At 52.1% G+C, this 21,305-nt stretch overlaps 2 protein-coding genes across 3 annotated transcripts in view; one reads left to right on the top strand and one right to left on the bottom strand.

Annotated features, from left to right (window-relative positions):
• The window catches only part of ADAM19 (ADAM metallopeptidase domain 19), a 75,833-nt gene extending 63,377 nt beyond the window's left edge, over positions 1-12,456 (top strand). Inside the window, exons 13-23 of the mRNA XM_006089078.3 lie at positions 1,128-1,217; positions 1,945-2,140; positions 3,830-3,938; positions 5,081-5,285; positions 5,969-6,046; positions 6,157-6,265; positions 6,849-6,993; positions 7,797-7,881; positions 8,465-8,677; positions 11,307-11,462; positions 12,158-12,456. Of these exons, the coding sequence (XP_006089140.1) occupies positions 1,128-1,217; positions 1,945-2,140; positions 3,830-3,938; positions 5,081-5,285; positions 5,969-6,046; positions 6,157-6,265; positions 6,849-6,993; positions 7,797-7,881; positions 8,465-8,677; positions 11,307-11,462; positions 12,158-12,211 (1,440 nt within the window). The 3' untranslated portion in view covers positions 12,212-12,456. The remainder of the gene's footprint in view (positions 1-1,127; positions 1,218-1,944; positions 2,141-3,829; positions 3,939-5,080; positions 5,286-5,968; positions 6,047-6,156; positions 6,266-6,848; positions 6,994-7,796; positions 7,882-8,464; positions 8,678-11,306; positions 11,463-12,157) is intronic.
• Positions 12,457-17,048: 4,592 nt separating this feature from the next.
• Positions 17,049-21,305, bottom strand: part of NIPAL4 (NIPA like domain containing 4) — a 15,241-nt gene continuing 10,984 nt past the window's right edge. For both annotated transcript variants that reach the window (XM_014456145.2, XM_014456144.2), the window contains 2 exons: positions 20,730-20,890; positions 17,049-19,359 (listed from right to left, as the gene is read on the bottom strand). In XM_014456145.2, the coding sequence (XP_014311631.1) occupies positions 18,725-19,359; positions 20,730-20,890 (796 nt within the window). In that variant the 3' untranslated portion in view covers positions 17,049-18,724. The remainder of the gene's footprint in view (positions 19,360-20,729; positions 20,891-21,305) is intronic.

Below are 21,305 nucleotides of genomic sequence, written 5' to 3' on the forward strand. Positions count from 1 at the left end.
GAATGGAAGGGAAGTGTTCTAGTTCCCTCTCTTGGGGAAGGTGGGTGGGCTTCTATAGTCGGGCAGTGGTGTCTTCAATATGCTTGACCTAGACAGTTATGGTTATGATATGGTTAATAAGCATGAAGTGGGCCCCAGGGAGACATGGCTTGAATTCTGCTCCAACACTTGCCAGGTGTGTGCGCCTCGACTTGTTTCAGCCCCAGTTTCCCTGCCTGTGAAGTGGGAATGGTCTTGCCTCACAGGCTGTGATGGTCCTATGCACGGAGACCGGCACATTGTCAAGAAATGTTTGTGGCCAGGCCTGTGACTCTAGTTGGAGTGTTATAAGGACACTCACAGCCACTGGCCATCTCGTCATCCCTTTAAATCTCTTGCTGTCAGCAAATGGGGAGCAGTAGGGCAGGAAGGAAGCGAGGAGAGCGTGGAAGCCCTAGAGACCTGTCCCGGAAAGGCCCGGGCCGGCGAGGCTTGAGGAAGAGCAGCAGATGGTGAGAGAAGTCTGAGGAAGCAGGCCAGGAGCTGATGTAAACTGTGTGCAAGGTTGTTGCAGGATGCCCTGGCTCCTGATGGCCTCTTTTTGTGGGATAGGAAGACCCGGGGGTGGGGGGGTGGGGGGCAGGGAGGGCAGTGTAGAAAAGCACAGAAGACAGAGTCTTGAGGTGTTATATTGGGGATGAGAAAAAAATCACAGAATTTCCATATAGTGGGATGCTATTCTGAAAATCAGGTTTTGGAAGGATGCATGATTATAAGGAGGTGTGTGCCTAGTACATTGTGTTAAAAAGCACTGTGGATACTTTGATTTTATAAAATAAGTGTATGTGTATAGAAAAATATCCACACTCAAAATGTAGTTGTGCCTGAGCTGATGATTGTGTGTGTGTGTGTATTAAATATAAATATAAACAATATATATTCCCCCACCCCTAAGATAAATATACATTACCTTAGCGATTAAGCTATAAAGTGATTTTTTTATAAAGGCTTCCTAGGGAGTCAGGCTCCGGGCATGTGGGTGGGGTTGGGGAGATGGGAGAGGCAGGTGAAGGCCCTGACCCCTCCCAGACTCTGTCTCCCTGTCCTGCTGCCCGGGAGGCTCACGCCCACTCCCACTGTCTCCCCAGGAATGTGACAATCCCTGCTGCAATGCCTCTAACTGCACCCTGAGGGACGGGGCGGAGTGTGCCCACGGCTCCTGCTGTCACCGCTGTAAGGTGAGTGGCCCTTTCCCTGACCTAACAGAACCGCTGTGGGGTGATGGACAGGACACGGCCTCCTTCTGGGGGAAAGGAGGGCCTCAAAGTTTCAGAAACATGGAGCCCGGACCCCCTTGAACACATAATGAGCACATGAGAGTATACATGTAGGTGTTCGGGGGAAATGTGCATATGTATAATTTAGATGAATATGTGTAAATGGGTCTATATATTTGCTTATGTGAGTTTATAATATGTGTGTGCTGTGTGTGTGTGTGTGTGTGTATGTGTATATATTAGTGGGCCTGATTCTTTTGCCATTTATTCACCATAAGGCTTTGGATACATTGCTTAGCCTCTTCGGCCTCAGATTTCATAATCTGTAAAATAGGGATAATTATATTACATAAAACTGTCATGAAAACTAAATGAAATAATAGTTGTACTGGGCACCTAAGCGGGAGCTCCATAAAAGTAGCCATTATTACTGAAGTATTTAGTCAGCTGTCAGTTGTTGCATGAATATGATCTCTGGCCGACCTCCTCTGGAGAGGAAGTGAGTTACCTTTGGGAAAACGCCTGGAAAACTCTAAGTCACTGTTCACATTAGAGGGTGATGATGGTTTGAACTCCTGAGGGCCTGTGAAATAATGGGAATGGGAATTCCGTTCCACAGAGCGATGCTCACGGGCCTCTCTGGGAGGCTGGAGGGAGACTGATGCTTTCCCCTCTTTTCCTCGCCCAGCTGGTGGCCCCTGGCACGCTGTGCCGCCCACAGGCCCGGCAGTGCGACCTCCCAGAGTTCTGCACGGGCAAGTCTCCCCACTGTCCCACCAACTTCTACCAGATGGACGGCACCTCCTGTGAGGGCGGCCAGGCCTACTGCTACAACGGCATGTGCCTCACCTACCAGGCCCAGTGCGAGCAGCTGTGGGGTCCCGGTAAGTGGGCAGGGTCAGCCCTCGTCCCACCCACCTCTGCTGAGTGTGGACTCTTGGCTTCAACGCAGCATCTCCAGATGCTGCCCTCGGGTCAGGGTAGACTTTTAGGGAGAGGCAGTGGACTGTGTTCCTCCCAGTTCCTCAATGCTGTCAGTTCTCAGAGCGAGTAAATGGGTAAGAATCATCCAAAAGACAAATGGGCAGAGGATGGCGACAGAACAGGAAGATGCTTACCCGCACTCATATGAAGTGAAGGCAAGTGCAAACTACTGTAAGATGGGATTGTGCATGCATCAGATTGGCAGCGACGGAAGAGTTAATGTAATGTAGTAGTAATAATAGTGATACTCTAACGGCCACAAGAGCAATGATAATATAGATGTGGAGAGTGAGGGGGCCACAGATAGGTACAGCCCCTATGGAGAGCGATTTGGAGATGTGAACATTTTATTTTTATTTTTTTAAATATATTTTATTGATTTCTTACAGAGAGGAAGGGAGAGGGATAGAGAGTTAGAAACATCGATGAGAGAGAAACATCGATCAGCTGCCTCCTGCACACTCCCTACTGGGTATGTGCCTGCAACCAAGGTACATGCCCTTGACCGGAATCGAACCTGGGACCCTCGAGTCCGCAGGCCAACGCTCTATCCATTGAGCCAAACGGGTTAGGGCAGAGATGTAAACATTTTAAATGCACTAGTCATCGGGCCCATCCATTCTACTGCTTAGGCATGTATCTTCCACTGTACTTGAACATGTATGTAAAGATAAGTTACATGGATAATGGTTGCAGCATTCTTCTTTCTAGCAATAACAGCCTATACATCCTTCATAGGGGCCAATTAAATTAATTCTGGTACATCCATACAGTGGAACACGATGCAGCTGAATAAAAGCAGCAGCTCAGTGTCTACTGAATAAAATCTCCCACAGTGAATTGAGAGAACAGTGCAAGAGGCAGGACGGCGAATAGAATAGGCTGTCATTCTTGATGAGATAAATTGTCTCCAAAAGATACATAAGAATTGTATCTAGAACAGTGGTTCTCAACCTTCTGGCCCTTTAAATACAGTTCCTCATGTTGTGACCCAACCATAAAATTATTTTCATTGCTGCTTCATAACTGTAATGTTGCTACTGTTATGAATCGTAATGTAAATATCTGATATGCAGGATGGTCTTAGGTGACCCCTGTGAAAGGGTCATTCAACCGCCAAAGGGGTCGCGACCCACAGGTTCAGAACCGTTGATCTAGAAGTTAACATAGTTCTCTGTAGAAGATACATCATTAATTGTGATTACTTCTCCAGGGTGTAGGGAAGTAAGAATTGGAATGGCTAGTCCCAAGAAAATTCCCAAGATATACTTTATTTCTTTAAACATTTGCACGTGTATTACTTATTTTTAAAAATCCCTAAAAGGACAGGGTTTCTTTACTAGAGAGAAGAAGGTTTAACATACAAACCCACAGGTAGATACAAAACCTCGGTAAGGTATAATGAGCTGATATAAAAGCTTTTGCTATGAGTAGGAATGGAGTAACCTGATGGGAGTAAAGGAAGAAAATATTCTCTCCCCAAAAGCTTTCTTCACCTTGACCCTTTACCAAGGACCGGCTTTGCCCACTGGGGGCTTCTGGCTTCTCTAGTTGGCTAGGGTACTGACAGATGTTTCTTGCCCACTCAGGTGCCCAGCTTGCTCACGACCTCTGCTTCGAGAGGGTGAATGTGGCAGGGGACACCTATGGGAACTGTGGGAAGGACATGAATGGGAAACACAAGAAGTGCAGCATCAGGTAATGACCGCTGGGCAGACCCCGTGGGATGCGGGGTAACGAAGCAATTCCTTCTGTGTCCTCCTCACTCCTCCCTCCCACCGGCTCAGCAGCTTGGCAGCCCCAGAGCTGGGCGGCTGTTGGACAATGCCCCATTCAGCCTGAGGAAGTCCGGGGGAGGGTGCGATGGCAATGCTTCCTAGAAAGCCGATCAGACTTCCGTTCAGGACTTTCTTACAGTAGGGCAGGCCATCAGCCTTCTTGGGTTATTTCTGCAGGGTGCTGATTACACCCTCATCTGAATAACCCATCATTCATTCACTCAGTCACTCATTCATTCATGTATTCATTCATTTCAACCACCCATCCATCCGTTCACCTATCCACTCTCTGTGGAGGGTGTACCATGTGCCAGATACTCTGCTGAGTACATGGAACTTTTAATTAACAATGTAGCATGATAATGGACATGATCTTAGTGGGTGTAGATCGTTTCCCAATGGAAGTTATGCCTAAGTGGAGATCTGGACAAATGATCTCGTTGAGTAGGGTGGGGAATGGTGCTGGTCCCTGGGAAGAGTGTCCCAGGCAGAGAAGAGAAGAGAAAAATCAGTCGTCAGTAGAACTAATAATTTGATATAAAGTATAATGTTGGGGTGTAATGGAGAAGGGGCTTCTGAGAAATGAGACTGGATAGTTAGAGACCAGATCATAAATTCCTAAAGACATGGCTGAGAGAGCGTGGACTTCGGCTTGAGAGCAATTTAGAAATTAGATTCTAATGGGGCAAGACTGGAGGCAGAAAGATCCGTTTCCTGGTGTCCAGATGAGAGAGGACGATGATGTGGTGGCAGCATCTGGGTGCATGGGGTGCAAGGACCCTACGGGCAGGTTGCTCAGTTCCGGCCGTTGTCCTGGCAGGAAAGGGGACTTCCTAAGGCCAGCGCTCCCGCCTGGATCTGCTTGGGGATAAGGATCCTGTTTCTTTCCCTTTGTCTACATCCACGTGGGGTCTCTCCTGGTGGGTCCCTCGACCATGCCCGTTGCTCCTTTGCCCTTTCCCCAGGCTTGCAAGCCTGCTGTCCTGGTCAAGAAAAACTAAGCTCTTCTGTGCTCAGCTCTTTCCCAGCCTCTGATTCCACCTCCTTCTCTCCTGGGCCCAGGGATGCCAAGTGTGGGAAGATCCAGTGTCAGGCTTCTCAGTCCCGGCCCCTGGAGTACAACGCCGTGGCCATCGACACCACCATCACCATAAATGGGCGGGAAGTCCAGTGTCGGGGCATCCATGTCTACCAAAGTGCCGAGGAGGAGAATGACATGCTGGACCCAGGCCTGGTGCTGACGGGGACCAAGTGTGGCTACAACCATGTGAGTCTCTCCCTCCAGCTTCACTCAGGGTTTGGGCTGCAGGAGGGCAGTGACTGAGGAGCATGAACTCTGGAGGGAGGATGCCTGAGCTCAAATCCCAGCTGGCCCAACATGACTGCGCTTCCACAGGCTAGCTTCTGTCATCATCACCTTTGTCCTCATCATTAATGTCATATGAATTAAGACCAGGAGTCAGGGAAGCCTGGGGGAATAGTGGCACCATCGCAGAGTTAACTATGAGAACGAAATTATTTTTAAAAACAATAGAACGCATTTTTGTATAGCACCTGGCACAGAGTAGACTGCTGTCACCATCATCATTATTTTTAAATTTAATATTAAAATTAGTGCCTATTAGCATACAATTAAGAAACTAACATATACCAACATATAATAATATAGGATGTAATAACATATTTATTATATTATTACATATTTCTATTATTGTTTTAACAATATAATATTTGTTGTTTTCTCGCTAATCACAAAAGTAAAAGTGGAATTTAGTTAACTGCTATCCAGCCCTTGGCTTTTTTTGGTTTTTGAATTTTCACTGTAAAGCATAGCCTGAAGCGGGCCGCCTTTCTGAGCCCCATAGGTCGTAGGTGCAAAGCCCCAGTCTTCTGATTGTCGAGCAGTGTCTCTTTGCTTGTGCTGACGGTTCGGTCTCCTCCTCACTGCAGATTTGCTTCGAGGGGGAGTGCAGGAACACCTCCTTCTTTGAAACCGAAGGCTGCGGGAAGAAGTGCAATGGCCACGGGGTACGTGCGTCCAGGGTTCTGGGGCTCCTCCGCTAGTGTCCCGGCTGCAGGCCCTGTGGGAGGCGGGAGCTCTCCAGGGTGCTGACACCTCTGCCCGTCCCTCGCTCCAGGTCTGCAACAACAACCAGAACTGCCACTGCAACTCAGGCTGGGCCCCACCCCACTGCAACACGCCTGGCTTTGGAGGCAGCATCGACAGCGGGCCCATGCCCCCTGAGGGTGAGTGCCTGGCCTGCCCACCTTTGTGAGGAGATGTTGGCACCATGGGGGCAGGTGGCATGTTGCAAAGGGATGATGCATCAGCTTTATTATCCTGATTTTGTAGAGGAGGGAACAAGAAAAAGAGGGGCTGAGCCCAGTGTGGGGCTCAGCTCAGTTGCTCTTCTGCCCTTTCTATTGAGGAGAGTGAACCCTCTTAGAGAGAGAGGGAGATTAAGACAGACCATAGGTTACTGAATGATCTCACCCTTTTGGGGTGGGTGGCAACCAGTCCTGCTCAGCCACTTAAAAATAATCAGGAACCTGGGGCACATTCTAGTGCTTTAGATTCCCTTGGATGAACACAGCTTACAATGGAGAACCAGACACGCGAAAAACGTACAGTGTTTTCCTGGAAATCTCAGAGATTCCAGCCCTTTGGCTTCCAAGCTTTTTAAAATATATCTTTATGATAGTATTTAAATTAAGTAATACACGTTCACTGCGCATCAAATATCTGAGGAAGAACCAGGATCTGTTGTTTGGAGCCCACTGCGGTTGCCCAGGCAGTGTCTGCATCTCTCACCGGGCTCTGTTCTGGAAGGCGTAGGTCCCGTGCTGGCCGGCGTGTTCTCGGCCCTCTTCGTGCTGGCGGTGCTCGTGCTGATATACTACTGCTGCAAGCAGGACAGCAGGCTGGGCCAGCTCAAGGCCTTTGCCCTTCCCTCCAAGTTGAGGCAACAGTTCAGGTATGACGGGGTGCCACGAAGGCCTTGGGGTCCCTTGTGGATCGTCGAGCTTTCTGTGGTGGTGGGTCTAATTCAGGGAAGGTCAGTGCAAGGTGCACGCCACCCTCTCCTCCCGCCATGCTCCAAGACCACGGCTGACAGTGCTCGTCGACCTTACTCTACGTATTCTCTGCAGAGCCTGGTGATCACTCAGAATCCTTCTCAGCAGAATGCCCCCAATCAGTTAAAGTTGAAGGACTCTATTTTTCACCCTTTATCTAATTGACTTGTTCCCCATTTTAAAGAGCAGGAAACTGAGGCAACAGAGAAAGAATGACGAGCCCAGGACACTCACAGGGGTGGCTGGGCATCAACTCAAGACAAACACTAAGTTTTCTTTAAGCAGTTCATCCCTTGGGATGTTGAAGATGTCTAGTCTCTGAGTCCCGTATTATATTACACTTGTCCTGCAGGGGATTTTAAAGCCCTGGTCCTTCTGAATCGATGCCCTATGGGGGATTAGTTGATGGTTGATGACATCCTTGAGTCTCCTTGCAGGAGAAAGGTCTTAAATGGGTGAAGAGAAGGTGCTGAGGAAAACTCTGGTTTGAATAAGGCCAACTCTTTTTCCCTGGGAGATCTCCATTGGCCACACATCTTTCTACCTTGGGAGCTGGGGTTCAGGGGGACCAATCCCACTTCCTCCAGAGCAGACTTTGGGGAGGATTTAGCTGTTTACTGGCTGTGCTCGGGTGAGAGGGAACTCAGGCACTGACCCTCGATGATCACCCCCATTTCTTCTCCCCCCCAATCCTTGTTACCAGTTGTCCCTTCAGGGTGTCTCAGAACAGTGGAACTGGACATGCCAACCCAACATTCAAGTTGCAGACCCCTCAGGGCAAGCGAAAGGTAAGGACTTTGCACCTTGAACTTCACTACTTTTCCTTCACCATCGGGACCCTGCTGGGTTTTCCTAATAGCCTCTGTGGTTTGTGAAATTGATAATAAAAACCCCTAGTGACTTGAAAGGTTGCATCTGGCCTCTGGGATCCCAGGGATTTAAGAAGTCACCCAGTTCTCCCTCAGCCTCTGGTCATCTCACAAGGGCTCCCTGAGTTTTTAAGTGCATTAGGAGTTCCTTTGTCTTAGACCAGTGGTTCTCAACCTTCCTAATGCTGCGACCCTTTAATACAGTTTCTCATGTTGTGGTGACCCCCAACCATAAAATTATTTTCGTTGCTACTTCATAACTGTAATTTTGCTACTGTTATGAATCGTAATGTAAATATCTGACATGCAGGATGTATTTTCATTGTTACAAATTGAACATAATTAAAGCATAGTGATTAATCACAAAAACAATATGTAATTATATATGTGTTTTCCGATGGTCTTAGGCGACCCCTGTGAAAGGGTCATTTGACCCCCAAAGGGGTCGCGACCCACAGGTTGAGAACTGCTGTCTTAGACGTTCCTTGACTTATCCATACAGGTGATTAACACCCCTGAACCCCCACGGAAGCCTCCTGTGCCCCCTCCGGACTATCTGCAGGGCAGCTCCCCACCTGTGCCATTGCCAGCACACCTCCTCAGGACTCCTAGGAACCCCCCTGGGGCTGGACCCCAAGTAGAGCGGAAGGAGTCAGCCCGGAGGCCGCCCCCAAGCCGGCCAATGCCCCCCGCACCACATTGCATCCTCTCCCAGGTAAGTGGATGCTCAGCCAAAAGCTGGGGACATTGCTTTTAAGGCCTCTGGCCACGGAGGGTGACTGAGGCTGGGAAGGGGGAGCTCGCTAAGTCTGAGCTGACTGCCTTTTCTGTGTTCTGGTAACTACAGGGTCAGAGTGAAGAGTCTGGGGAAATATGCTCCCAGGCAGCCCCTAAACCACAGAGGAGTTCCTCTCTGGGTGGCCTATTTTATGACAAGTCACTACCCACCCACCTTCCACCCCAAAGTTACTTCTCCCAGTTCCCTGCCATCGTCTTCCCTTCTCTAGGTCTTTGCAAAGGCTGTTTCCTCTGCTGAATGCCCAGCTCCCCTTCATCCTCAGGTCTCCCCTCAGATGCCACCTCTCCCAAGAAGCCTCCTCTGACCCCAGAGCCTGAATGTGGCAGCCCCAGACTTCCCTCACCTTTGTAATTACCCCACCAAATTGTACCTATGGGTGCCGTCCGCTAGTCAGGAAGCCTGAGGAGGGGTGTGCCGTGACGCCTGGCTCATGGGGGCCGGTCGGGGGCAGGAGGCTGTGGGGGGGTGAGTGGGCCTGGGCTGTACTCCCACGGGTGCCCTTCGGAAGCCGAGCAGCCCCGCCCGCTGCCTGTTTACCCGGCGCCTGTGCTCTGCGGCTGCAACTGTACCTCCTGGCAGAAGTTCCCGCAGGCAGACCCAGATGTTTCCAGGGCGGTGGCCGGCCTTCCGAGCCAAACTGTATTTTGGGTGTGACCCCACCGTGGAGCGGGGGATTTGCTTATTTTCCTCCTGGGACTGTTTTTCTTGGGCACAGTCCAGAGGGCGTCACGGGGGCCCAGCCTGTCTCTGAACCTGGGACTGGTGTTGGCACCAGGTCTCAGGGGGCCCATGGGGCACAGGCAGTGTCACCGTTTGGCAGAGATCAGAGCACCGGTTTGGTTCTCTGATAAGCTGAAACGGGTGGGAGAAGCTGTGCGGACAGGGAGGGAGGGGAAAGCCTGGCAGAGAGGGGAGGGGAGGAGATGCGAGCACATGAGTCTGCTTGGGCAGCCATAGCAAACATCACAGGCCAGTGGCCTGAACAACAGAAATCTACTTTCTCACAGTCTAGAGCAGCCGTGGGCAAACTACGGCCCGCAGGCCGGATCCAGCCCGTTTGAAATGAATAAAACTAAAAAAAAAAAAAAAAAAGACCGTACCCTTTTATGTAATGATGTTTACTTTGAATTTATATTAGTTCACACAAACACTCCATCCATGCTTTTGTTCCGGCCCTCCGGTCCAGTTTAAGAACCCATTGTGGCCCTCGAGTCAAAAAGTTTGCCCACCCCTGGTCTAGAGGCTACAAGTCCATGATTAAGGTGTCAGTAGATTTGGTTTCATCTTCGGCCTCTCTCCTTGGCTTCTCCCATGTCCTCATACGTCCTTCCTTCATGCATGTGTGCCCCCGTATTCCTGTGTCCAGTGGCCTCTGCTGAGGACACCCGGGGGATTGAATCAGGGCCTCATTTTTAACTTAATCACCCCTTTAAAGGCCCTCTCTCCAAAGACAGTTCTATTCTGAGGTACTGGGGTTAGAGCTGCAACATACGGATTTGAAGGGGCACAGTTCAGCCTATAACACAGAGGGTGCAGGAGGGAAAGGGAGCAAGAAGGGAGTAAAGCAGGGCAAGCGACAGGGTGTGGAGGGAGTACAGAGGTGCGGGAGGAGAGACAGAGGGAGCAGTCTGATGAGATAGCTGTCCCTGTGACCCCTACACTGGAAGCTTGTTGAATGAAGATGGTGTCAGCCTCACCCCAAGGCACTGAGCAGGGGTGTGCACCAGGGGCAGGGTGTTAATTTTAGATAAGATGGTCTGGGACGGCCTTATAGAGAAGATGATAAAACACGAAGGTAACATAAAAGCAGAGAGGAAAGAATTCCTGTTCATGGTGCCCCCCATAGCCAACCAGTCATTTTTCCACTTTATTTTTATTTGCACACATGATACACATATATGCACTTGCGGAAAAAATTACATGTTCTCCTGGGTGAACGCCCTCCGCGCTCACACACCATCCCTAACCTCAGTTATCAGCGTGGTCTGTGTCCTTCCTGGCTCTCTTCCGTACAGTTGTATTTACCCCGGGGACGGGTGAGAGGCCGTGGTGGCAGATTTTACGTGAACTCGCCTCAGTAGCTTATAGGTGAGCTCACAGTGACTCTTGGTCATCTGTCCACATTAGCACATGTCAGCCTACTTCATTCCTTTTAAATGCTGCATCCTGTGTCACTGTAAATGTAGTCATTTGTCTGCCGATGGAAATTGTGGTCATTTATAGTTTCTTTTTCTGTCACGTATGTGCTGCAAGGACCGTCCTCGTCATCTCACTTTTGTGCACCTGTGCAGGTGGTTCTCTGACCTGAGTCACACGAAGTGGAAGGGCTCCGTCGGAGAATGGTTCTTTCTCATGTTCATAGGTGCCGCCGACTTGTTCTCCAGGCTTTTTCCTGAGCGTTAACACACAGCTGCGGGCAGCTTCTCACATGGCTCCGCATAGGAGAGCATATCCCCTTACACCTGATTCTGCTCCGTATAATGGGAAGGTTTTCTTTTGAACAGGCCCCTCGGGCTGTGAGTGAGGCTTGTGGCTTTCTCCCCAGGATATCTCCAGGCCTCGGCCACCTCAGAAGGCGCTCCCGGCAAACCCTGTGCCAGGCCGCAAGAACGTCTCCAGGCCCGGCGGTGCCGCCATCCTGCCACCCACCGCCGCGGGCCGCCCTCAGCAGTCCTGGCCTCTGTTAACCCCTGCCCCAAAGGTGAGTCTGCAGAAGCCCTCAAGGTCAAAGCTGAAGCCAGAGGGTCCCGGGGGCAAGAGTGTGATTGAGAAAACACTGAGTTCACGCTTCCTGCTGGAGGGCTGAGCTTCCGAACCAAGGCCAAGGACTAAAGCTTAGTGTTTCTCGGTGCCTGTGTGACTGTCCCTTAAATGGAGGACAGGGGTCTTTTTGTTTCGTGTGGAAAGTGATGCTTAGGAGCCTGAGCTCTTGATGGCTCCACACCTGGATCTGCACCCTACTGGCTGGGTGGCCCTGAGCAAGTCACCCTCCTGAGCCTGTTTCCTTTCCCCGGGCTGCCATGGAGGCCAAGGCAGTTCACGGATGCAGACTGCCGGCCTCTGGTAGCATGTGCACAGTGACTCCTCTTCCCGCTTCCCTGGGCTGACCTGCTCTCCGGCTGCCAGGCTAGGAGCACAGGGGAGGGGAGGAAGCTGGCTGACTCCCTGTGTTCCCACGGGGCCCCGGGAAATCTGTGGACTGAGCTGCAGCTTTGTGGGGAGGAAGGGAGATGGCTTGTCAGCTCGGGGTGGGGCGCCAGCATGCAGAGTTGATGTCACGGGAAACCATTCCTCTCACTGACCGGCTGTCCGCGTCCGACCTGTCCACACCCCAGAGGACACCACCGATCGCAGGTAGCTGACGCTTCTCTCCCTCCCCTCCCTCTCTTCCCACAGTTTCCTGACTACACAGCGCAGAGGGCTGGGTGGATGACTAACTCAAGAATCTAGGCCTGTCTAGGGGCTGCTTCCTTTCCCGGGACTCAGCACCACAGTCTGGAAGCCGTCTGGCCGCCTCTGAGCCCTTCCTCCCGGACCACCGCATCTCCGAAAATCTCCTTGACTCATTGCCTCCCAGCCTCCTCTCAGGCCCAGAGTCCCCACCATCCAACGGCATCCCAGAGTTGTTTTGTGCAATATACAGCCCGGGGGGAGAGGATGAATGGCGGCTTCTCCAAGCTCCCTTCAACTGGCCCCTCACCGCAGAGATGCCCAGGCCCGGGCTGTCTGCGCTGAGGAGCCCGGCTGGGAAAAGTCCCCTCAGCCCTTCAGGTCAGGACTTAGCGTGGAGGAGCCCATGGTGGAAGGTGTGCATGGGAGCTTGCCAGTGCTTGTCTTCCTGAAGGTCCCCGGCTGGACGGAGGCCGGGCACTTCCCCATCCTTCGTAGCTCTGAGACAGAGGGTCAAACCAGCCGCTGCTGTGTCCCTGCCCAGGCTTGGTGGGTGTCACAGCTTCTGGCTCTGCGTCCACACGGGAACAAGTCTAGTTCCCTCCTCTGCCCTCCCCCATCCCCCATCCCCTTATTTCTCGGGTCTCTCTGACTCAGACAGGTACTAGTTGTAGGCAGTGTCGACAGCAGGGGGAGCACCAGGCCTCCCCTGAGCCGTAATGCCAAAGGTTTAGACTCCTGACTCACGATCATTCTTGATTGCCATTGTCTTCTGCACTTTCTAAGTGCCCTACGCTTTTCCCCGCTTGGACCCGCCCCGTGTGAGGTGCTGCGGGGAGTGGACCCACCGCAGTGCTGACTTCCTGGGGACCTGGTGCTAGTGTCCTGCCCGAGGGTGCGTGCCATCGGTTCTCACGGGTGTTGACCAAAGTGGACTCGGGCCCTGGCTGTGGGGGCGTGGCTTCATTTTCCATTGTGTTTTATAACCTCAGCAAGGTGTCTCCCCCTTATTCTCTGACCTAAGCCTAAGCAAGGTCCCTAGGGGCAGGGACGGCAGCGGGTGCAGTGACCTAGGGAGCAGACGTCCTAGGAACCCCAGTCTATGCCTAGGTCTGGTCACGGCCCTCGACAGAGCAGCCCTGTCTCTGGAGGTCCCTAAGAAGCCGCAATCGGCCATCTCGAAGGAAGAGAGTCTGAGCTGGGGCCAGCCAGGCTGTTTAGGCTCTACTTCCTTGCGTTCTCTCTGGTCACTGCCTTACCTGCCATCACAGAGAGAACTCGGAGCAGCCTCAGACGCCGCTCAGAGAGTCCTGCCCTCCCCGGAGCAGGAGGGAGGGCTGTGTGGTGCTCTGCACGGTCAGACCACTTGTCCCCGGAATGTTCTCTGGGACTGCCACCCCCGGGAAGGTGCTCTTGGAAACCTCAGTGCACGGAAAAGACTTGAGCTCTCACCCCCGACCCCTTACAGTTCTCTGCACACAACAGGTGCTCAATAGATTGGGTTCGTAGGCAAGTGGGAGATTTGGGACCTGCACCTGGGGACACACATCGGTGGGTTTAGAAAGGTCTCAGGGAAATGGGGTCTCTTCCCTCAGGTAGTCATGATGTTCACGCCCCGTCTCCCTGACATGGGCCCTGGTGGCCCCCCATCGCCAATTTCTGCCTTCCTTGCTGTTGATTAAGTCAGGGGGCAGCCTGTCATTGAAGTGTGGTACTGCAAATGTCCAGACCTCAATGCTGGGTCCCAGAAATGTAAAGAACAACCCCCTAAAAAAATCACCCTGAAGCCACCCGTGGCTCACAGGTTCTCCTGTGGCGTGTCCAGCTTTTCTCCCTCGCGTCAGGGGCAGATGGCCCTGCAGAGGAAATGCCCCGGCCTGTGGCTGCTTGAGCCTTTTGAACCCGAAGTCCACACTCCCTGGAACCAGAACCCAAAGAGATCTGGGTTGTTGCTTTCTTGTTTTTGTTTTGTTTTGTTTTTGTTTTCCATGATTACCACCTCCATCCCATAAAATTGTACTGTGAACTGGAAGATGGTAGAATTTTTTAAATTTGATAGAGACTCTTGGCAGCCGGTTCTCTTGGCTGTTTCACTCCGAGCTCTGTGTATGGGGCCAGGTGTCGCCACTCTGGCAGGCCACGGTGGCTGCCCAGGAGCAGAACCGGCCATGCCGTGCCCCTTTCCCGCCTGTGCTCATGTGCTGCAAAGATAAATCCGGACTCAAGGAAGGAGGGGCTGTATTTGAAAGGATCACTGCAAGACGGGGAAAGGGAATATTTCAGCTGGGAGAATGCTCAGGCAAGCTGCTGCCAGGGCTGCCCGCCTCCCAGAGCTCCAGAAGAAAGAGGCCTTTGCTTTTGCAGGGAGTGAACTTGGCGAGAAAGAGGTGTGTTCAGGGACCATCTTGTGCTCGGCCTTTTGGGGGAGGGGCTGAATGTTGGGCCCAGGGTGGGTCCAGCTTCAGAGTCCCATGGGGAGGAGAGGAGCGTAGCTAAGGTTTCATGGACTGAGTTAACCAGCGCTTTGTTCAGATGGAGCTGTGTATAAATCTTTTTTAAAGCTAATTCAGCCTTCTGCCAGTTTTACAACCTTGGAAATGTTTTCCTTACGAGCCTGGGAGCCATCTCTGAAATGTAAACCTCAGGGGACCTCAGGGAGACAGCGCCTGGCTCCCAGCCTGTCTGGGTGCGAGCGGCAGGCCAGGCGCTGGGCTCCAGGTGGGAGCTACCTGCGGCCTGGGTTCTCTTTGGCCTTGTTTACTTCTCCCTATAAAAGAAAAGCCCTTTCCGCCGCAGCTCTGAGACGCTCACAGGTCTCTCGGGATTGCAGTAGCCCCTGGCCCCACCGCCCTTGCTGCCTCTTGCAATAATCCTTTCGAATACAGCCTCCCCTTACCCAGGTCCGAATTCGTGTTTGGCAGAGGGGATGGCAGACCTGCATATTTAAATTGGGGACGAGTTCTGCAGTCAGTGACTGTGTGGACTGCGTGTACAATAGCTCTGCTGGACACCCCAGGAAGCCACGGGTATGCCGACTAGAAAGGTGCTAAGCGGGGTTCTGCAGAATCTAAGCCAGGCGCCCCCAAAGCTCCCCTTCCCCGCATCCTCTCACACCATCCACTGTGTGTGCGTGTGTGAGTCTGCGATCCAGGGCAATGTGAATTTTCTTTTATATGGGAGATTGTTCATAGGAAACAGATCATCTTCTCTCTCGTCCACCTAGTAATTGTTTACAGTATTTGTACATCTATGCAAAATACTTGAATGGGCCATGGTGCCTTTTCCCCTTGTTTGTATTTAATTAAACTAAATTGTCATTTGAAATGTCTGGTTTGGCTATTCCTTGTTTGTTTGTTTGTTTGTTTGAATGTCCTGCTGCTCAGCCTGGAGAGGATCTGTTGCCAGAGGACCCCTCAGGGGAGTGCCCACAGAGACCACAGCCCGCAGCCTTAATGGGAGAAGCTGAGCCATACACAAGCCTTGGGCAGCCCCAGACCAGTCGAAGGGGCTGTTTGTCTGCACTTGGACATAGGCTGGTCTAGTTTAATTAGGTTCTAGGTTAGGAAAGGCATGAATGACCTGGGGTTCCCTGATATGAGTTTAGGAGGCAGCTGAGACCCTCTGTTCTCATCTTAATTGCTAGGATCCTATACTTCAAAGAGAGAGGACTTGCTCTGGTCTATTGGGCTGGGTGGGCACGTGGGGCTAGTGGGGGGTGTGTGCTTTCAGACTCCAGAGCTCATCCATTAATGCTTCCCAATCCATGAAGGGGTCCCACCCTCATTCCCTCACTGGACCCACTTTGAGGCTCTCTCAGACAGACAGGATCCGCACCACCGTGATAGCAGGAAGCATTTACTGAGTACTTGCCCAGCTGGGCTCCGAGTGCTACTTCACCTCATTTATTCTTCACAGCAGCCCTGGGAGGGTCCTTGGTTCTGATCCTACTTTTCTAGTGATGAGTTTGCCTAAGGACATCAAAGGGGCCAAACACAAGTGCCCTGCCTACTAAAGTGCCTGCTCATGAAATTAGCCACCACCCCACAGCCCTGCCTGCCTAACACCATCATCGATGCCAACCACTGTTCAGACACGGAGCCTGGCTGTCCAGACCTGGGTTCAGATTCTGCCCGTGCCGCTTGCTAGATGTGTGAGAGGGGGCACGTTCCAGAGTCCCGAGTGAGTCTCCTTTTAATGCAAGTGGGAATAACTCCCGCCTCGGGAATGCCGTGCTCATTAGCAAAGTGCCCTGCGGGGACCCGCCCAGCTGGGACTGGCCCAGACTAAGTGCTCAGAGATGACGTCCGTGTCAGAGCTGAACATGGGGTTCGATTAGCACTTACTCTGGGTTGAGATCTGGTCCCCAAGAGAGTTTGGGCCAAGAAGGACTATTTGGAATGGTACTGTTCCTTCATTCAATACAGGTTTTTATGAGTCCCAGCTATGTGCTTGGGACATCCAACTGGGCCGTGGTGGTCGCTCTGTACTCTGAGGCGGTGACAGCATAGATCACAGAAGAAATGAGCAGAGTAATATCAGACTGTGCCTGGGGGTTAAGACTGCGGGCTTGGAGCCAGATATCAACGTGGACTCTTCCTGGCTGTGTGGCCTTGGGCGATTTCTTCACCTCTGACTGAGACCCTTTCCTCATCTATAAGATGAGGATAAAAATATATCTGCCTTGAGGATTTTGGAGGACATAGAGAATTTACGTGAAGTTCTTAGCATGCTGTAAGGGCTCGGGTGTCTTCTACTGACTCTCTTCCCTAATCAGCCATGCGCTGTAGGGACTTCCTTGGAAGCCACAACCCTCCAGAGATCGGGGACCGGCTTCCCGGCACTAGAGGCACCAGGGTAATTAATTGCTCCGTGTCCAAGGAAGCCTAAGACGCAAGTCTAAAGTAAACACACCCGAAGGTCTTTATTCTTGACCCTGCAGACCACACTCTCAGGGCCCTCAGATTCCTGCTCTTCCCAAGATCCAACATGGTGCATTGATTTTAGTTACAGGCAGAAATCCACATTCCTGAACAACTGGGGATTTGAGGCTGGAGGTGCAGGAAGCCAGCCTGTTGGTCAGCTGCACCTTGGGAGCTCCAAGGCCAGCAAGAGACTGGGGTTGGGGGGTGGTATGTAAACACAGGGCACAGCAGGGAGCTCTCAGGGGAGGTGCTGCCCCAGCTCAGGGACTGAGGGTCAACTCCTCCCTCTTTACAGATACTTGGCTGCATTCAGTAGTCCTTGTACCAACTCCCACTCCCCTTGCAGCTGGAAAGCAGACTTGCAGGGAAGGATATCAAGTATCTCTCGCTCCAGCTGCTCCTGTTTTGTGAATGCCTCTGGCCAAGTGTGAGGGGACCAACGGCAGACCCCAAAGCAGGTGGTGTTGGAGCATCATGACACGCTGCTTCCCAGGTGGGCAGCTCATCAGTGGAACTGGGGGCTTGGTGGCAACCTGGTCAACAGCCAGATGCTCCCGTGCCAAGCCTACACTCCCCTTGGTCACTGAAGTTCAAAGCTGGTCCCACTGGCCAAGCCTCTAAGGCTGGAGCCCAGCAATTACCCAGAGCCCTCTCTGCCTGGGGAATTGGTTGGGCAGCAGAGTAAACACAAAAGTTAGCTCTTGGTTTCCATGGAGCCGGTGGCTGCTTTCTGCCAAATCCTGACTTTGCTCTTCACTCTCCCCATCTTCCAAATCATATTTGGTTTCACTCCTCGATGAAAAGAAAAGTGCATCTGCCAATAGCTCGGCAGGGTATGTTTAAGAGCAGTGCAACTGCTGTTCTCTGAGGCAGAAGGACACGCTGGGTTTGGCCAGCAGAGCTTGGCTGCGAGGCAGCTTTTGTTGTGGTGGTTGTCGCTTTGCGTTCAGTTCTGAGATAACTTGAATGTCTCAGTGACGAACTCCTTAAGATGTAAGGAGAGAGGAAAGGGGCAGGCGTGGGGGAGGAGGCCATGGGAACGAAGATGCTGACCTCCGGACTGGAGTGCTTGGGGAGTGGGGCTGGTGGAAATGTTTCCCTGAGACACCAGGTGACTTTCACAGTAAGAAGGTCAGTTGAGGTCTTACTTCTGTCTCCAAAGAAAGAGGAAGCGGCGAAAGCAGCAAGACATATTTCATGAGCTGTGTCTCTGGACAGGGAAGCCTGGCGATCGCTCTCTGAGCCTCCTCTTTGGGCTGCGGAATGGCGAGTCAGTCGCAGGAGAATGGCGCTGAGGATTTCCTGCCGACCAACATCTCAGGGAAGTCCTTAGTGCTACATTCAACAGGTCAGATTCTGTCTTCTCCCCACCCACATACAGATGGCACCCAGGAAACACGTGGGAAGGGAGGTCCAGGGGTCCTGCTGGCAACAGTGTAAGCAGGGCGTTTGGTCACTGAGGTTGTGATTCCAGGAAGTTCTGTCCCCACCACTCAGTGGGTACGGGTTTTCCTCCTGGAAACAGCGATGAGGTATAAACGAATGTCTCAGAAAAGAGAGCCCATGGGTAACAGCTGTGCTGAAAATAACTTCCCACACCGAGAAGGCAGGCTGTACCACAGGGCTCATCCTCACTCAGGATCCCTGAGCTTTAAGAATGGACGATAAATACTTTGGGCTTCTCTTCTGGCGACGGGGTCCTGGAGAGTTCTATATTGTCCACGAGGACATTCTTGTCTTCGAGTCTAAGGACAGTGGGCTCGGGGGCGGGGGCGGGGGCCGGGGTGGGGGTTTTGTGCATGTGGGGCAAGCGTGTCTGGCTCATGTCCAGGTCTCTGAAAGCATGAAGCATGAACACACCCAGGATGATGGTGACGAAGCCCGAGAGGGTGCCCACGATGTCCACGGCGGACATGCTGTGCCACTCCTTGAAGAGGATGATGGAGGAGGTGACCACGATGGTGGTGAAGAACACGTAGTAGATGGGGAACACCAGGGAGGTATTGAAGATGTCCAGCGCCCTGTTGAGGAAGTTGACCTGAGTGCTGAGCGAAAGGGCGAGGATGAGGGACAGGATGTAGGGGAGGGGGTGCCGCACGACTGGCATCCCCTGGAAGAAGTTCTTGATGGTGATGCCCAGACCCTTGACGGCAGACACCGAGAAGGCCCCGATCACAGAGCAGATGACGATGTAGACGAGGATGTTCCTCTGTCCGTAACGTGGGGCGACGACAAAGATGAGGATGAGGCAGAAGACCAGCAGCAGCACAGCAAACACGATGTACCCTTCAGAGGAGAGGGGGACAGAGAAACCCCAAGGCTGTGGTAAACTAAAGCTAATAATAAGACCTTCCTGGGGAGGGTGGGTGGGAAGAGATCAACCAATGAACTTTGTATGCATATATGCATAACCCGTGGACATGGACAATGGGGTGGTGAGGGTGGGTGGGGGGGGGGAGGGGAGCGGGCTGGAAGAGGTTAATGGGCGGGGGGGAAGGAGGACCTATGTAATACTTTCAACAATAAAGATTAAAGGAAAAGCCGAAACCGGTTTGGCTCAGTGGATAGAGCGTCGGCCTGCGGACTCAAGGGTCCCAGGTTCGATTCCGGTCAAGGGCATGTACCTGGGTTGCGGGCACATCCCCGGTGGGAGATGTGCAGGAGGCGGCTGATCGATGTTTCTCTCTCATCGATGTTTCTAACTCTCTATCTCTCTCCCTTCCTCTCTGTAAAAAATCAATAAAATATATATTAAAAAAAAAAAAAAGATTAAAGGAAAAAAAGGCCTTCCACAGAGAGCTTTCCTCACAGGATTAAATGAGATCATGTATGCTGTAAGGCAGAATGTGTCCCCCCAAATTCATATGTTGAAACATAATCCCCAAAGTGATGGTATTTGGGGGTGGGGCCTTTGGAAGGTGATTGGTCATGAGGATGGAGCCCCCAGGAATGGGGTTAGTATCCTTATTAAAGGACCTCAGAGAGCTCCCTCGACCCCTCCGCCCATGGGACACAGTAGGAAGATGGTTATCTATGAATCCGGAAGCCAGCTTTGGCCAGACACCCAGTCTGCCAGCACCTTCATCATGGACTTTCCATCCTCCGGAACCTTGGGAAATAATTGCTGTTGTTTATAAGCCAGCCAGTCTATGGTATTCTGTTATAGCAGCCACAACTGACAGAGACAATGCCAGGGGTGGGGGACCTGTTTTCTGCCAAGGGCCATTTGGATATTTATAACATCATTCTCGGGCCAGACAAAAGTATCCACTTAAAAATTAGCCTGCTCTCTTTGGTCGAACATTTCATTAACTCACCCCTGATGCTTTGGCAGGGCCAGACCAAATGGTTTCACAGGCCTTATATGGCCCACGGGCTGGACGTTCCCCACCCCTGGACAATGCAGGTAAAGCATTCAGCACAGTGCCTGGCACACACTGCACACTGAATAAATGGGGCGGGTATATATCAGGCTGGGAAACCTAAAAGCTGGCCTTAGCACCAGCTGCCAACTTTCTGTAGCCTGCCTTCTCCTCCAGGTGGCAGCACCTGAGATGCTCCCATCCCAGTCAGCCCTTCCACTTGATCCCCAGGGCTTTCCTGCTCAGGGGTGGAGGGAGAGGGGCTGCGGGGTCGGTGGGGGGCCTGGGGCCTACCTGTGTCTTTCATCTTGGCAGCCATCTCAATGACAGTGGTGACCTTCTCCTCCTCGGGGGCGTGTATCACCATCACTGTGCTGCCAGTCACACAGATCACACAGCCCAGCTTCCCCAGCAGGTTCAGACTCTCTCCCAGGAAATAGGAGGAAAGGATGGCACTGCGGGTGGGAATGGGAGGAAGCCATGAGGCAGCCAGGCCTGTGCAGCGCCCAGGAGAGAAACGGGGTCTGCGCAAGTGCTCCCCGAGAACAACAGAGGACGCACTCCTCTCTCACAGGGAAGCTTTTCCCCCAAAGCCCTCACTGATCGAGGGTTACGTGTGCTGGCGGGACTGAGGACGTGCCTGGGAGTGTCTTTCACTCTAGAGCCTGGAAGTATTCCAAAACAGAAGATTTGGAAGAGTCCTTCAAAGCACTCTTGTCTAACTTCCTCCCCGATGAGCACGTCTTTGCAAACAGACGGCTTTCAGCCTGGGCTCGTATACCTCTGGTGGCAAGCAGCTCACCCCTTCACAAGGCAAATGAATCCACTGTAGGCTCATTTAATTATACACCAAAATTATGGCAATTTGTA

This window comes from Myotis lucifugus, unplaced genomic scaffold, assembly GCF_000147115.1.
Source record: "Myotis lucifugus unplaced genomic scaffold, Myoluc2.0 scaffold_56, whole genome shotgun sequence".
Taxonomy (NCBI): domain Eukaryota; kingdom Metazoa; phylum Chordata; class Mammalia; order Chiroptera; family Vespertilionidae; genus Myotis; species Myotis lucifugus.